Source organism: Parasteatoda tepidariorum, chromosome 1 (assembly GCF_982258835.1).
Source record: "Parasteatoda tepidariorum strain Cologne lab strain chromosome 1, Ptep-v5.0, whole genome shotgun sequence".
Lineage (NCBI taxonomy): Eukaryota > Metazoa > Arthropoda > Arachnida > Araneae > Theridiidae > Parasteatoda > Parasteatoda tepidariorum.
This window is the reverse complement of record NC_141755.1, coordinates 135029862-135046637: the sequence shown is the minus strand read 5'-3', so window position 1 is coordinate 135046637 and position 16776 is coordinate 135029862. Positions and strand designations below refer to the sequence as shown.

The 16776-nt window shown below is 26.4% G+C and overlaps 1 protein-coding gene across 19 annotated transcripts in view; it reads left to right on the top strand.

Annotated features, from left to right (window-relative positions):
* Positions 1 to 237: 237 nt before the first annotated feature.
* LOC147817020 (uncharacterized) overlaps positions 238 to 16776 on the top strand; it is a 90248-nt gene continuing 73709 nt past the window's right edge. For 2 of the 19 annotated variants that reach the window (XM_087153845.1, XM_087153853.1), the window contains exons 1-6: positions 243 to 767; positions 3453 to 3638; positions 6051 to 6170; positions 8637 to 8809; positions 12093 to 12201; positions 14567 to 14672. In XM_087153845.1, coding sequence (XP_087009971.1) covers positions 12198 to 12201; positions 14567 to 14672 — 110 coding nt within the window. In that variant the 5' untranslated portion in view covers positions 243 to 767; positions 3453 to 3638; positions 6051 to 6170; positions 8637 to 8809; positions 12093 to 12197. Of the gene's footprint in view, positions 768 to 3452; positions 3639 to 5787; positions 5958 to 6050; positions 6171 to 8636; positions 8810 to 12092; positions 12202 to 14535; positions 14673 to 16776 lie in introns of all 19 variants that reach the window. The other 17 variants (XM_087153880.1, XM_087153904.1, XM_087153875.1 and 14 more) reach the window with 15 other exon arrangements.

Below are 16776 nucleotides of genomic sequence, written 5' to 3'. Positions count from 1 at the left end.
CTGGATGTTTTAAATCCTCGGATTTCGAATTCATAACAAACTTAAAATAATAATAATCTATATATTAATAGGCTAGCAATATTTTGTCTCGCTAAAAACTCCCAAACTACGCCACAGAATTAAACAAATAAGGTGTCGTTTTAAAGGTATTGTTATGTAGATGTACAATAAGTTCTTAAATTATGAAAATTTCCTTTAATTAATTAATAAAATTAATAATTTAGTTTCAACCTATGAGAATGCAGCAAATCATTTTTTGGGTGGTTCGCATAAGCATTGTTTCCGTAAGCATCGTTTGATTTAAAGCATTTCTGAATTAGTAGATTGATAAACAAAAATAAGAGTGGATAAAAAAAACGGAACTGAATTTCATAAAAAAAGAATTCAATATCTTTAGTTCCTTTGATAAATTTTTAGTTTCATGATAAATTTTTTGTTTCGTTACAATAGAATGGCAATGTCATCGTGCGAATATTCAAACCAAAACAAACTTTCTACAAACAATTATTTTGATTTGAGATTTAAAGCGATATCTTAGTTATTTAGTTCTATTTTTATTTATTTAGTGCCTGCTGCCTAAATAAAATGCCTGCTATCAGGCGTCGAAATATCTCTGGCAGACGTCAGAGAAATGAATGGCGGAATTCTAAACGGGAAAGCATTTCTTATTGAGATATATTCTCTGCTACAGCTCCAAATTTCTCAGCTACATGAAGAAAAGATAATCAAATTGTGAAGGGGGCAGAGAAGTGTATAAATTTCATTAAGTAATTGATTTCAATATCTGGCATTTTTATTTTAAAATTTAAATTTGTTAAAATGTTTTTATAAGATTGCGAAGCAATATGCAATGGAACTGCGAAGCAGTTCTGGGGGTTGGCGAGCGTAGCGAGCAGGGGGCGGAGCCCCCTAGTAATAATAAATCTAGCTCGACCTCTTCGTATTTCACTCAAGGAAAAATGAAAAAATAGAATCCTTGAATATTAATAAATAAAATTTTTAATGTTATTTTTAATCATATAAGAAATATTTTCAACTCGAAAAATTAGCATATTTTAGTCTGTTTTTTTTTTTTTTATTTGTTTTTATGCGATAAGATAAAATGAAATTTAATCCATTATAACCAGCATACAAACACTTTTTTTTCCCCACTATCACAAAAAAAAAATTTTTTTTTTCCAAGTATTTCTCTTTATTTCAAAAGAAGAATAAATCACGAAAAAAACGCTCATATTATGGCACATCATAATCATATCTTGAAGGATGGATTTTCAAAACAAAAAGATTAAAATCAAAAGATTAAAAGATTTTTATAAAGTCGTTAACTCGAATTTTTAAAAAGATACTATGATCAACAATCATTGAATTGGCGACCTTTTCCCCAATGGAAATACATCGTAACCGTCTCGCCCCGCAGTGGACTGATCGTTAAGACACGGTTCTCAGCAGATCACCGAAGTCAAGCATCACTGGCTACGGTCAGTGTGCGGGTGTGTGACCACTTGGATCAGTCTGCGTAGGGACCGAGAGTGTGCGGTATTGGTCCTCGTTAAGCTGTGCTATCGTAAAGTGCTCGACTTCGCACGCAGGTCCTCGGGCTACCGAAGCAGGGGTGCCATCCCCTCCGCAGAGGATCAAAATTGTGATGGCATGTCTTCGGATCATCCTCCGGGATGTTTCCCAGACCGTCGCCAATAGCCCATTGTGCAGTTCTAGTGCGACGTAAATTAACAACAACAACAGCGTAACCGTCTCAAGTTCTTCTTCCCCTCCGCAGAGGATCAAAATTGTGATGGCATGTCTTCGGATCATCCTCCGGGATGTTTCCCAGACCGTCGCCAATAGCCCATTGTGCAGCTCTAGTGCGACGTAAATTAACAACAAGTTCTTTTTTTTAAAATTTTTTTTATTTAAACGACTTAATACTCCTCATGCACCACAAAGTATAGCATGAGGCTTACAGTTGTAAGTAGAAAACAAAAAGAAGAAAAATTTACAAATTTACATTAAAAACAAAATTCCGCAGCAAGACTCGTCTCAAGTTCTGAGGTGCAAATTTCTATGCGCATCGTTGAATTTGATTGGTTAACAAATTCAAGGCTTAGGCGAAGCGCTGTTATTGGAAATCTTTAATTTGTTCTTAATAGTCGTTCTGTGTGTACACAACGTAAATCACTCTGTAATTTTTGTAATCTATTATTAACCTTTGCACCTTTAATAAGCGAAACTAATTTTGTGTCATGTCATCTTTTATTTATCATGAACGAGGATTAAGGGTCTGGATAGACCCAGGGACCTCTCTACTCCAAGGCTAAGCTAGCCACCGTCTGTACATCTGTCTTTATTTCCAGGCAGATATATTAATTTTATTTTTGTAAATACAGTAGAATATCACATCCGTTATTTTAAATAAAGTGTTTTTATTTACAATTTTATGTATTTACAATTAGTATTTCTCAGTTACTGCTGCCATAATGAAACAATTCATGAAATCTTTAAATTAAAAAGCACTCTTTTTATTGCTTAACTATTATAGTATTGACCATTTTATTTCAGTAACAGACTTTTTGTTATTGGATGAAGTTAGTTCTTTAGCTTAACTTTGCAAATCTACTATTTGAAACGTGTGTTGTTTCTTGTGTTATATTTTTCCCCTATATACTACTATGATCAGCGGTGGTCTAAATTGAGTTTTAATACTGTTTACATTTTCAAATATAATAAAATGCAATTAATCTTATAATTTTCCGGTGATTTTACAACACTCAAATTAAAGGAATACTTTTTTTAAAGTTTAGCTACATAGAATTAACCAATTAATTTGAGTAACAAGTAAGCTTTCTGTTAGTTGCTTTGGTTTCTCATTGCAAATCTGCAATTTGTAATTTTTGTTACTTCTTTTGTTTTTTATTCTTTCTATCTACTAATTTGCTGACCCTTGGCCTAAATTAAATTTTAATATAGCTTACGTTGTGAAATATATTAAAATGCAATAGGTATTTCATGATTTAATTTTAAGGTTACTTATTTTTGAGCTCAGTTTAACCATTTATTATACTAGTAAATATTTTATGCATTTCTATATTTATTTTCTTAAAAGATATAAAATGTAATAATTTTCATTTTTAAATTTTTCTAAAATGTAGGTGTAATATCAGTATATTATATTTAAAATTTCGTTTAAGTATTCATACTTAACGTTATATGATTATAAAAATTTCTATGCTATTAGTAGTTGTGAATTAAATTTGTGATTTGGAGTTGTGTACCTGTTATATTTAGTTGTATTAATTAAAATTCATTATATTTTAATAATTCTTTAGATCATAATTTTTTTTAAAAGAAGGTTTTATATTGTTTATGTAAAATATTGAAGGATTACAGCTATACAATTAGATTTTAATTATAAGATGCTTTAAAAAAAGTTGTTTTAATGTTTGATATTTCTCTAGGAAAAAGTGTTACTCGGGAGAAAAAAAACATATATATTCTTGGGCAATTGGAAGATTTCCCTATTATGATCTGTGGCTGAATAATCTCCAAATATTTGCAACTTCCGGGCAGTGGTTTACAAGGTACTGGACACATTACAGACAAGGACCAACTTGAAGGATATATATCTCATAACCTCCAATCAAGTTTGTATATTTTTTTTCTTCTTTTTTTTTTAAATTGAGATTTTAAAATCTATTAAATGCATTGGCAATAGCAGTTTGCACGACAGGTTCTTGTGATATGGAAAAATTCTTGGAGAGATTTCATTTACTAACCAGGGTTTTAGTTTTTGCATCAAAAGCTGGTTTTGACACGACATGTCAAAAACCTGTCGAAAATTATAATAGACTGTTTGTCGAAATGTGGCAAAAACTTATAAAAACCAGTGACATGTTTCTTTTTTGTCATTGAAGATATTTTATTAAACAACCATCTACATAATTATTTCAATCATGCATAATATTTGCATTATAATTACTAATATAATTATTACTCATATTATGCATCATATATTAAAAATGTATCTAAAATAATTTATTTGCTTTCTTAATGACTAATGTATTATTTATATTTTAAGGTTATTATGTTCGATTTATTATAACTCTTAAGTTTACATTACAGATAATTACTATTGTTCTAATTGTTGAGTTGGTAGTTGTTATTCATCTGAATATTGATGGTACAATTTAGACAGATTTCTTAGCTTAATTAAAACTAAAGTTGTCACTAATAATTGTATAATCTTAACTTGTGAATTTTTTTTTTTTGTAATTCGCATTGTTTTTCATGCTTATGTATGCAGCGTGAAAAAAATAAGCAGACCACCCAGGATGATTTTTGATCTAATGATCAGATCTTCACATTCTCTGACTCAGTCCTAATGGTTTGAAAGGGTGATCTCAAATGTGGCAATTAATTAGTGCAGATGACATTTTAAGGTACAAAATCAGATGGATTAAGGTATTCTGAAGAATTAGGATTTCTGACCCACAATCGTGGATAAGGTCCCAATAGTTTGGTCAGGAGAGTAGTCCAAAATTTGTACCCCTTGATGTTAAGTTTTATATTTCGAATATTTCGTCATATCTGAAGAACTTTTTAGTCGAATTGAAAATTTTTTGCCCACAATTATTAAGTTGGTTTATCCAATGATAATTCGATGCAAAAAAATAACTTGCATATTTTATTTAGCAATAATAATCTAAAAAATTTTATACTGTAAAGTGCACAATTATATATATTTTACGGAATAATTTTGCTATGTAATCATTATATCATTTACTCGTATAAATCGATTAATTTTTTTCAATCAATCGGTTAAAGTGCTTTATCAAGTTGATAACAATATTTAGTACAGTTATTAAAATAAATTTCCCAATACTCAAGTGATTTCGCTAGCTTTGATGAAACTGCAGATCTTTAGGAACCTGTAATTCTAAACTTCTGGGTTCTTTTTTTTTTTTTTTTTTTTTTTTTTTTTTTTTTTTTTTGTAAAAGCAGGTCTCTATTTAAAATTATTTAAATATCTCTATTTTAAGAATCTGCATAAAATGTAAAAATTTGAAAAACTGTGATTTGCAACTAATTCCGTAATAGTTCAACTAAGAATTTTAACAAGAAGCACTTTGCTAAGCATAAGATAAAACTAAATCTGTCCATTGCTTGTATACAAAATAATTTAAAAATGAGTGTATAATATTTGGTAGCTTCAGCATAACTTAATATGAAAATATTGTATTCACACAAATTTAATCAAATAGATTATTCTCAATAAATTTTTGTTATCATATAGGTAATTCAAATGAAATATACTACTAATAAACTGCAATAGATTTGAAGTGAAAATTAAAAATTTGACTGTAGCAACTGTTACATCTGTTAAACTCTGACTTATTTTATTAGATCTGTGGGGAGGAAACAAAATTTACTTCTATTTTTTTTATTTCATAACTTTATTTATTATACTTTGTATATTTCAGTGACTGCACTTTGTGCTGGAAAAAAAAAATCATAATTTTTTTTCAATTTCTATATATTTTTCTAGCAGTAAATTAGATAAATTGCAATTTTGAAAATTCTTAGTCATAATTATTCAATATTTATTATTGATAATCAATCATCCTCTTCACCAAAACTTATGATTTTCAACAGTGATTATCAAAACTAAAAGGGGGGTTAATGTCAGAACAATTGAACATCATAGTTGATCACTTTTTATTTTCTATGTTTATTTATTTATAATTACTTCACATTCATATTAGCTAACAATTATTTTCTTACCTAAAATTTTAGGTTTCTGATATGAGTGTTAAAACTGTGGTTAAATCTGGATAAAACAGTCAATTGTCTAATGCGTGCCAACTTTGACTTTAGCGTTTTCTCCACTGTGAATAAACTTCGTCCTCTTTGCTTCAATTTTGATTTTTTTCCCCAGGCATGAAAATTTACTTCATTTCAATGAAGTAAGTTGTCATGTCTTTACTCGAAAACATTGTTATATACTTTTCTATGGATGTTTAGTTGACATTTTATAACATTTTTATATTCTCTTTCAGAGCATATTCTCAGTTAAATAGTTTGAAATGACTTTTTTTTAAAGTGCACTGGATGATGAACAGAGGTTCTGTATCTATTTATCCTTGTGGTATTTGTGGACAAGAGGGTACGAAAACAAGGTATTTTTCAGTTAGCTAGGCGCAATAAATTTAATTATTTTTTTTAATTTTTATGTGTTAAAAAAAAAGTTGGAGGTCTACATTTTTCATCAAAAATATTTGTTTATGCAGGTGTAATTATTTCTTTTTTTTTGCTGTTTAATTATATTTTGTGACTTTTTTTTTTAAACATAATATTTATTTTGTAAGAGGAAGATATAATAATTTATATTTATTAAACATTTCTATGTTTAAAATTTTTGTTTTTCTTTTAAATTGTAGTTTTTGACTAAGTATGGTAAAATAATAAGCATTTCATTCAAATTATTTGTTGATGAAAGTATTTTATCTAAAGTCTGTTTATTTTTATAGATTAGTTTTTGGTTTTCACATACAATTTATTTAATGTTTCTTTTGCTTTTGTTACATTGCTTCAGCTAAAAATTTTTTAAATCTTTACAAAAATTAATGATCAATTTAATAATTTATGCTCGCCATTTTAAAGTTTTTATAATATTTTTCTCAATTGTTTTCTGTCCATTAAGTAAATAATTCTATTGTGTATTAAGTGCAGAATTTGCATGAAATACAAAATATTTTCAAGTCAAAATCTACCATCCTTTTTTTTTTTTTTTAAACTCATAATTATTAAAGATTGTTACTAATTGAAGATTATTATGGTCTTTGGTGTAATATATTCATAACATTTCAGTTTTATAGCTGATTTCTTTTATAGCCAGGCAAGAGATTGATCTGACTTGTCCCTGGACAAAATTTCAAACTTTTTAAACTTTAGAAAAAAGTTCCTGAATAAAAAAAAAATCTTTAGTGTCTATTTTTCTTAATATTTCTGAATTATTTTGTTTTACTTTACTATGTTATCCTATTTAATCATGATAATCTTTGGTTTGTTCGACTGTTAATGTGCACAAATTATAACTTTAAATAAGTATGTAAATTATGAAAATGAGTTTTACATACTTTTTTAAAATTATTTTTTCACGAGTTGATATGTGTATTTTAGCTTTTTTATACTTTTCTCACTCTTATAACAAGCCTAGTTAGTGACTATAATAAGCTATCTGATTGGAGGAAATAGTCATCCCGGGGTCGGGGAAGCCTGTTTCAGATGCTTCAGACTTTTCTGTTATCTAGTAGAACTTAGTCAGGCATAAATTATAATGTTATAAGTTTTTAAAGTCACACCAAGCAATTAAAATTTAGTAGACCAATGGGAGTACTATTCTTTTAGTGTACCGAGATCTTAATATGGTAGATAAACTTGAAGGGGAAAAATAAAACTTTATGTTTGCATAATTTATATTATGGTACACATGCTATGAGATAAGAGACAGCTGCATACAATAAAAAACAGAAATTGGGACACATATAATAATGAAACTTCACTAGAATTTATTTGCATTTATAAATATTATTAAAAAAATTGCATTTAAAGCTCTCTGTTTTTAGATAAATGCAGTTTTCATTGACTTCTATCAACATAAAAAATTAAAACCATACACATCAATATCATTACACTGCAATGCGTCTTATACATAAAACGGAACTTAACTTTTTTTTTGTTGACAAATACATTGTCCAAAATAGTAAATATCATGTAAAGTAATTTTTATCAGAAACATTAAGAATAATTATTATAAACATTAAGTATGCTTTTACCATTGTTATAATATAAGATAATGATTTAGGAGTACTGTTTATTAAAATCTAAATCTAAAAATCTAAAAATTCCTAAATAAAGTAAATTCTCAAAGCCTAAAAGATATTTCTTTTAGCTGATAGACAAATCTCGCTGTCAGTCCACAGAAAGCATGTAAATTTGAAATTTAAACATTTCAATTTTAAATGCTTCATCTCATGGAAAAGGGGGGTGGGTGGACAAGCCTTCCAAGTGTAGCCACTTTCCAGAAAAATTTAAAAGCTGGTAGCAATTGTTATCCAAAAATATTTGTAAATTTATGTTACAGCTGACAAATTGTATTCATGAAATATCCCTAAAATTAAAGCCTTTGAAACTTGCAATAACCTCATTAAGTAATTGGCGCCTCTTTTAAAAATTTTCCAGACTGTGGCCACCCTGCAACGCGCGGAAGAACTTATTTATTTCTATAATATTCGCTACCGAAACCTTCAGCTTAGAATAATAAAATTAGAAATTTTTTTTAACTCATGGAATTCAATATAAAAATTTTTTTTTTCATTTTTATTTTGCTAATTCTTAACATTTTGACAAATTTGGCACCCATGCATATCATTTGGGTGACATTTGTAGAACATTTTACGTAGATTGTTGCTATATTGGCATAAATCTTATAAATTTTAATCAAGCTCGTTGCAGTATTTAATTCTTATGATACCGATCTATTTAATCAATCCAAAAAGTTAGAAATTTCAAACTGTTGATAGTTTCCCACAACATATATTTATTTTATTATATATTTTATTAATAATATATTTTATTTTTAGGATTAAATGGGCCTTAATAGACTTCATCCTAATGGCTGTGATAACGTTGGGGCTTCATAGCTATTGTTTTGCATAGCTGCAAATGCACTGAGAGTCCCGCAGTGAACTGACTGATCATCAAGATCCCAATAGAACACTGAAGTCAAGCATCACTGGCTGCGGTTAGTGTGCGGGTGAGTAACCTCTTTGATCAGCATGCAAAGGGACCGAGAGTGTGCTGTATCGGTCCTCGTTAAACTGTTTTAAGCAAAGTGATTGACTTCGCATGTCATCAGGCTACCGAAGCAGAGGTCATCTCCTCTCCAGAGGATTTAAAATGGTGATGGCATGTCTTCGGATCTTCCTCTGCGATGTTTCCCAGATTGTCGCTAATAGCCCATAGTTCAGATCTAGTGGGAGGTAAACCAACAACAACTGAGACTTAGATGTTCTGTATTTTAAAAAATTTAATTTAGAACTACCTATGTATAATCATTTGTGTGGATCGGCTCTTCTTTGTCGCTTTGTTTTCACTCTCACTGTTATGTCATTAATTTATGTAAATGCCATCTTTAATGTAAATTTAGCTTCGTACGTTTGCTTTAAAATTAAGTTATTTTAAATGACCTCGGCATGTAAGTGATTTATTATTTCTTATTTAGCTACCTCTGAGTGTAAATTTTTTTTTTACCCTTAAGTTTATATTTTATTTAATTACCCATATATATTTTATTTACCTGTCCACAGTAAATTTTCATTTCAAGATCATTTAAAAAAAATAATAAAATTCTGTTTTCAGTTGTTTAATAGCAATTTGTTTTGTTCATTAGTATATTTCCCTTAATTTCTTTCATGAATCATAGTTTGTCCGTTTAAAACAAGGTCAAAACCAAAAAAAAAATTTTTTTAAAAAGATAAAGCCTGGTTTTCTTATAATTTTTTTTTCAATAAACATCTTTTTAAATAAATTTTCTGCTATTTATGTGAATGTTTTTAGTTTGAATATTGAAAAATGAAATAGAAATTCTCACATTTGTTACAATTTTGAGTTTAATTGATAATTGGAATTCACCTACTTGAAATAGACATAAATCTGCAATTTTTAATTGTTTATGTAAAATTAATTTTGTCCCCTCCAAAAAAAGCCTATGTAGAAGAAATTAATGCAATCAATTTTTAGCTAAAATCATAACTCTTAAAATGTTTAAAATAAAATAGATTGTTAGTTGTTCCCTGTTATGTTAGTTTTTTTGTATTAGTTAAATTGTGTGAATTAAAGACTGAAAGAATTAAAGTTTTTCAAACTTTATTTTTACAAACTAGTAAAAAGATACATTTTTGCTGCAGTCAAGCGTATAAACAGGAATGAATTACTTTTCTAAATTTTATTTTAACAGTTTAATTTAAGAATTATTTTTTATTATTTAGGTGAACAAATTTGTATTGTATTTATGCAGTATGCTCATATTTATTATTATAATGTTTAAAATTGCTATTTTTATACTTCATTTAAAAAAAAAGTTTGAGAAATTTTTTTAAAATATTTTTTTTTGTTTATGCTGAAATATAACAATAAGAACTTTGTTACATTTAAAGCTAATGACCAAAAAGTAATTTTTTTTTGTGTGTGTGTGTTTTAGAATCATTAAAGCTGAAATATACTTTTACAATTTTAAATGTTTGTAATTATGTAGCCCATTTATCAATTTTATTCTTTTCATCATTTTAATTATATTATTTAGTTGAAATATTACATTGTCTTGTTTCTCCCATGATGCTGCATTTTAAAATTGCATTGATTTCACATTTCCTCGATCACATTGATTCGAAGCAGCCAGGTTGTATAATTTTTATTTGACCTATATCAGTTCATAAAAGCATGTCTAAGCTAAGCAATAACAAAAATTATCTAAAGACGACTGTTATAACTATAAACTTATGCTCACAGTAATTTGGTTTATATGTTTTATTAGTATTCATTATACATAAAAAAAATTTTGTTGCTTAATAATTTAAAAAATATGCCGCGACAAATTTCTTTTAAAAAAATAAATAACCAAGATGATAGACATACTAAAATAAAAATCTTAAAATTAATAAATATTCATATTTTTCTTTACAACAAAAGATGTATAGTCATTCATTGATTCAGTTAGATTTTGAGAAGTATGGGTCTCTAAGACTTAGAAAGTCTGCTGTTAAAGAAAATCGTTACATACGTTTGAGAAATCAAGGCTCATTAAGATTGGTCAAACACCTGCATCTAGGAAAAACTATGTAATATGATGCTGAAAATTATTCTAATTTTCTCGTTAAGCTATTTAATTAAATAGCTTAATTAATTAAATATTTAAAGTTTTGTCTACCATCTCAGATAAAAATATTTTAGTGGATCTGTTAATAACCATTTCTTTTTAAAAACTAATTCCAATTTCTCAACATTACTTTTGTTGAAGAAAAAAAAATAGTTACCTCAAAAGTCCTTGAAAATCATTAAATAGAGAGTTAAGGTTACTGAAATTTTTCGCGACTGGTAGACAGGGTTTAAAAAGCTATTTTTTTCTTCATAAAAACCCAAAAACCAGGTGTTTTTTTAATTTTTTTATTTTAAACGAAAGGCTAAATAGTATTTTATATCTAAATGTTATCTTAGTAATGTGTGAATATGTATATATACTGTGACGAATTTTAATATCAAGGAGAATGAGATATTCAAGAAAATGTATTTTTTCAATTAAGAAATATTTCATAACAGATTGATGAAAAGAAATAAAATTGATAAATGTGTTACATAAATATATACACACATATTATAGTAAAGGTGGGTTTTAGTTTTGACCGTTAGAAAAACGAAGAACTATTTACTTTTGTGTCATTTATTTTAACATAATTGAGCTTTAAATATAACAATGTTCTTATTGACATATTGCAAAATTATGAAACATTTACTTAAAAAATATTTTAAATGAATTTTAAAATAATGAATGTAAGCATAAAATTCACATTTGTATACAATTCAAATTTGTTTATCTAAGTAGCAGAAAACAAATATGAAATTGAACTGAAAAAATAAAATTTAGAAAAGCACCTTATTCTTGTTTATACTTTTGTTAGAACAAGAATTACTTTTGAATTAGTTATGGTCTAATTTATTTTAAGCATTTTTACAAAACCTCATGTTTTTATTTTAAATTTGCTTACAATACTTTATTTCACATTGGTATTTTTGTGAAAACTCAAATTCTACCTTAACATTTGAAAATTGCAGTTTTGTGTTTATTTAAAATAACGGAATTTAACTCAAAATTTCCAAAAAGGTGAAAAAACCATCTTGTCACTTCGCAATATTTAAACAAATAAAAAATCAATATGAATACAGGAAACTTTATTTATTAAAAAGATTCTTTTAAAAAAAATATTCTGACTTTGTTTTTTTCTTTTAAATCATTTGGTTTAAACGGCATTGTTTTTAACCAGCTAAGTCTGCTAAAGAGGTGATTGTGCTCCGGAAAAATACCGGATTTTTCGCCAACAACACCTGAAGTTTCTGGAAATCCTAGGTCCATCAAGAAATCATCAATCATGTGTAAAAATTCTTGTCTATTTTATTTAAAAATATTAGAACTAGAATTTATACTTGGCATCTTTCATTTGTAAATATTTTTTCTGACAGAATAATAAATGTGATTAGAGATTAAAGTAAACTTATACATAATTATTCATTTAAATTATGCTGTAAATAATTTATTTAGAATTTAATGTTTTGAAAATATAAATGATTTAACTTTATAAAGACATTAATTTTTTGAAATGCGTCATTAATGATTTTAATAAGAAATTTTCAGGATTTTTGAGCAGGGTTCGTTGATTTAAATCAGCTTGATTTAAATTACGATTTAAATCATGATTAAAATCAAATGATTTTTTTAAAAAAATCATTGATTTAAATCAACTAATTTATATATATATATTATATTGATTTTAAAAGTTAAAAAACAGTGCTTTAAATATTGATACTTTTATTCTTTTCTTAGTTTTAAAATTTATTTAAATAAATTGCTGCATTAATTAATTTTAGTTAACGAAATTACTTTCTTTCTTGGTGTGTGTTAAACACATTTAAAATTACATGTTTAAAAATCTTTTGATTCTTAACATTGAAAGTACAGATTAAAGTAAATATTTAATGCTGTCTTAATATAGACTTGCATAGCTGTAGAAAGTAAATAAACATGATTTTTTTTCAAAAAGAAAAAAAGCAAATGTTAATTAAAATGATTAATAAATAATAATAAAAAAGCATGGAATTCAAATCTACATTATAGTTTATTGATGGAAATTTCTATGTTTCTAAAGTGCGAGGTAATATTAAAAAGAAATTACCTTAATATGCCAAAAATAGAAAAAAAAAAAAAAGAAGCTGAGTTCAGATATTTTTTCCTGATATAGTGTCATTCTTCCCTTACAAAGTCTATTTGAAGCAGTAGGATTTATTAACTAGTATTTTTTCTTTTTCTTATAATATGTTTACGGTATCTTTGAAATTATCAGATTTTCTTTTGTGAAAAAAATTCCAATGAGTACATAGATTTTTTTAAAATGTTTTTTAGCTTAACTTATGTATTTTGATATAGGATTAAAAATGAATATTTTAACATAAAAATTTATAGATTGAATATTTATTTTTTGATGAATGACAACATTTATAAACACAATCTGTTGCATTTATTTTGCCATTTTATAAATCATGAGGAAAAAAAAAAGAGATCACAATTTTAAATTTAAATTATGGTGGGCTAATTGAAACTTTGTGTTACTAGTTAAAGTAGTATTCTTTAAATTATCTATTTTATCTTGTCTTTTAATTTCAATCATGCCCTTGTATCAAAATGGTCGCTATGCATTATAATGAAAAATTATTTTAGTAAGTTAGAGCTTCTAAAATATTGTTATAATATAGTTTTAATATTAATTTAATTTTGATTAAACATTTATAAGATTTTTTAATCATAAATTAAAGCTCTTATAGTGTTTTTGAATAGAAATAAAAAAAATCTGATTTAAATCAAAAAAATCTGATTTAAATCAAAATAATCCGATTTTTTTTTAGAAAATCAAAAAAATCACGAACCCTGTTTTTGAGTTGGGATCACAATCACCCCTGAATAATTCAACAATACATCGGAATAAAAATCCAGATGAAAAAATATATTTAGGAATAGAAATGAGGCAAATGATTGTTACAGTGATCAAGAGTTTTATGGATAAAATGTGATAATTTTCATTTCTAAAGATATGAATGTTGAACATTGTTTGATTGACATAGTCTTTTGACATTTGCTTAAAAACTTATAAAATAGTTGATATCTAACGTCTAAAATTAAATTAAGGAAATGAAAGTAAAATACAGGGTCGCCACTCCACAGGTAGAATAGGAAAACCTAAAAAATAAAGGGAATTAAAAAATCAACTAAATTAACAGGGAAAATGCAAGGAATATTTATTTCTTATTTTCTTTTTTTAAAAATATTGTCCTCTTTAAGTGCAATCTATGGGGTATTTAAATATAGTTCAGTTGTACTTTACTATTTTATTTGCTGTATGTATTTTTTTATGTATGTTAAACTGTTCCTTATTTAAGTTTTTCTAGCAATTAAAACTAGTATTAGTTATCCTGATATAGCGTACAAATTTGCGCAGTAATTGTGTGTTACCTCTTAGTATATTGTGTATAATATATACAGGGAAAACGCAGGGAGCTTTTTTTTTCTTCCCAGATTTGAGTAGCAACCCTGTAATAAATCTATAAAATAACTTTTTTGCTCTATGAATTATTAATTATTTCTTTTAAATTAAATTTTGTAATTTTAAACTATATTTGTGAAAAAAATGTCATTCTTTTTCTCTTGTCTTTATGTAGATATCTCATTTTATCAATTTTTGGCATTTAGCTGAACAAGTCAAAAAGGGGCGAGTAGTAACAGCTCAACAAATAAAGTCTTGGCCATGTACTCAACTAATGTTATTTCTTGACAAGATTGGAAGTAAAAAAAATGAGTATGTTCATTTTAATTATGTCATAAATTAGTTGTAGTATTTTAGTATAAAATTTTTTAATATAACCTGGAACAAAATCCCTGTATTAAATTACACTTGTTTCAGATTGGATAAATTAGAATAGTTATGAGTGTAAATTAAATACTTTGGTTTCAAAGCTCAAAAGATTTTGAAATTTTTTTGAGGTTTTACAGTTGTGTACTGTTAATTATATTTAATAACTGTTAGGCAATTATCTTTGGTGTTCATTTAGTTTTGACTTCTAATTGATCTTGCTTTTTTGAATAGCAAATGTTCACAAGTTCAAAAACTTTTTTAATTTATGATCAATAGAGAAACAGGTTCATGGTATCTGCACGCCAGGAAAGTCTTAAATCTTGGTATTGAACAAAATTTGTCATGAAATGTCTTGATTTTAACTATTTATTTTTAAAAAATCATGGATTCAGGGCGCCCAAAAGTCTCTTTTTTTAAAATAGAATTTACCCTCTCACACACACACAATTTCATGATGTACCGAATATCTGAATTTGTAACAAAATCCCCACTCACAGTCATATTTTATTAAAATATAAAATGTTTTTATTGTGTTCTTTAAAATTATGGTGTTCTTTAAAAAAATGAACGATAAAACATCATTTCTAGAGCGAATTATCTTTTAAACTTCTGTAATTTCAGAATTTTTGTTATTATTTTTATTTTATTTTATCAATTTAAAATTCTAGCTGAAGCAAGCCAGTCATTGGCCATTTTTTTTTATTCCGAAAAGAGAACAGAAATATCAGGAGTATTTCTTTAATCTCCGATACACAAGAAAAGCATCTTTAAAATATATTTCTGCAGTAAAAAAGAGGAGAAGCAAATTGCTTTTGTATTTTTTCTGCTATTTTATTGCTTCAACTTTTTCTTTACTCTGTTTTTTAAATTTAAAATAAATATAAAGATGCAGAGTATGAATTTTCGTTATACCTATTATTTCAATTAATGTTATAATGCTTTTTTAAATTTATTGTTGTGCTTTTGTCGGAGAAAATAGTAACTTCGTTAAGTCATGGAATATTCTTGGAATTAGTCATGGAAAGTTATGAATTTGAAAATTTAAAATGTAGTAGATGCAGCTTATTAAACAAAATGATTCATGAAACAAAGATTTTTTTCTGTTTGGAAAGTGATGTCCAATATTTCTGTGATGGACAATCAAATATCTAAGTAGGCCAGGCCCACCGTAGCCCTTTGAATAAATGTACATGTTAAAATTCCTGTTTGTGTGTAAATAAGAGCAATAATTTACACTTATTATGATTTTTATCTTATTCATTAATTTATCCTTACTATATTCCCCATAAAACATTTCTTAGTTAAAACTTTATTGATCTTTCTTTTTTTTTCTTTTATGATAATATCTCAAAATGGGCTAATACGAAATGCTATTTAATAAAGTGATGAAATTAAAACAAAATCGAAATTTCGCAAACTTATATGAAAACGACTTAAAGAATTGTGATAATATCGATCTAAAGCTCAAAATATATTTTTATAAATCAGAAAATTAAAACTTATGCACCATTAGTACAAAAAAAAGTAAAAAGTTTTAAAATATCTTTTTGTAATTTTTTATAAAAATATAAATATTAGATAATTTTTTATTTCTGTACATTTTTGTATTTCCAACAAAGTTTATTTCAATAGTTGTATTGAAGTTTGTATGATGTGGAAGAAATATATATTATGATTTTTTTCTTTATAAATTAATGTTTTCTTCATTGGGATTTTTTTTTTGTTTTTTTTTGCAAGAAATAAAAAATAACATAACTCCGATGCATAGATGAGTTTCTGTTAACTGTAAAAACAGTTACATTTTAGAACTATAATTGATTTGAAAGAGTGAAACGTTTTGAATAAGATTCAGTTTGTGTTTTTTCTAATCATATATTTTTTTAAATGTAAATAATTAGTAAGATCTATCAAAAAAGTCAAACATGGATGAAATGAGTCCAGTTTTATTTTGATAAAAGTATCAATTGTTTATTACCACTGTCTCCCCTTATACTTTTACCTTTGAGTTTGTATAGCATTTTAAATTTTTACTTTTTGTTATTCTTAT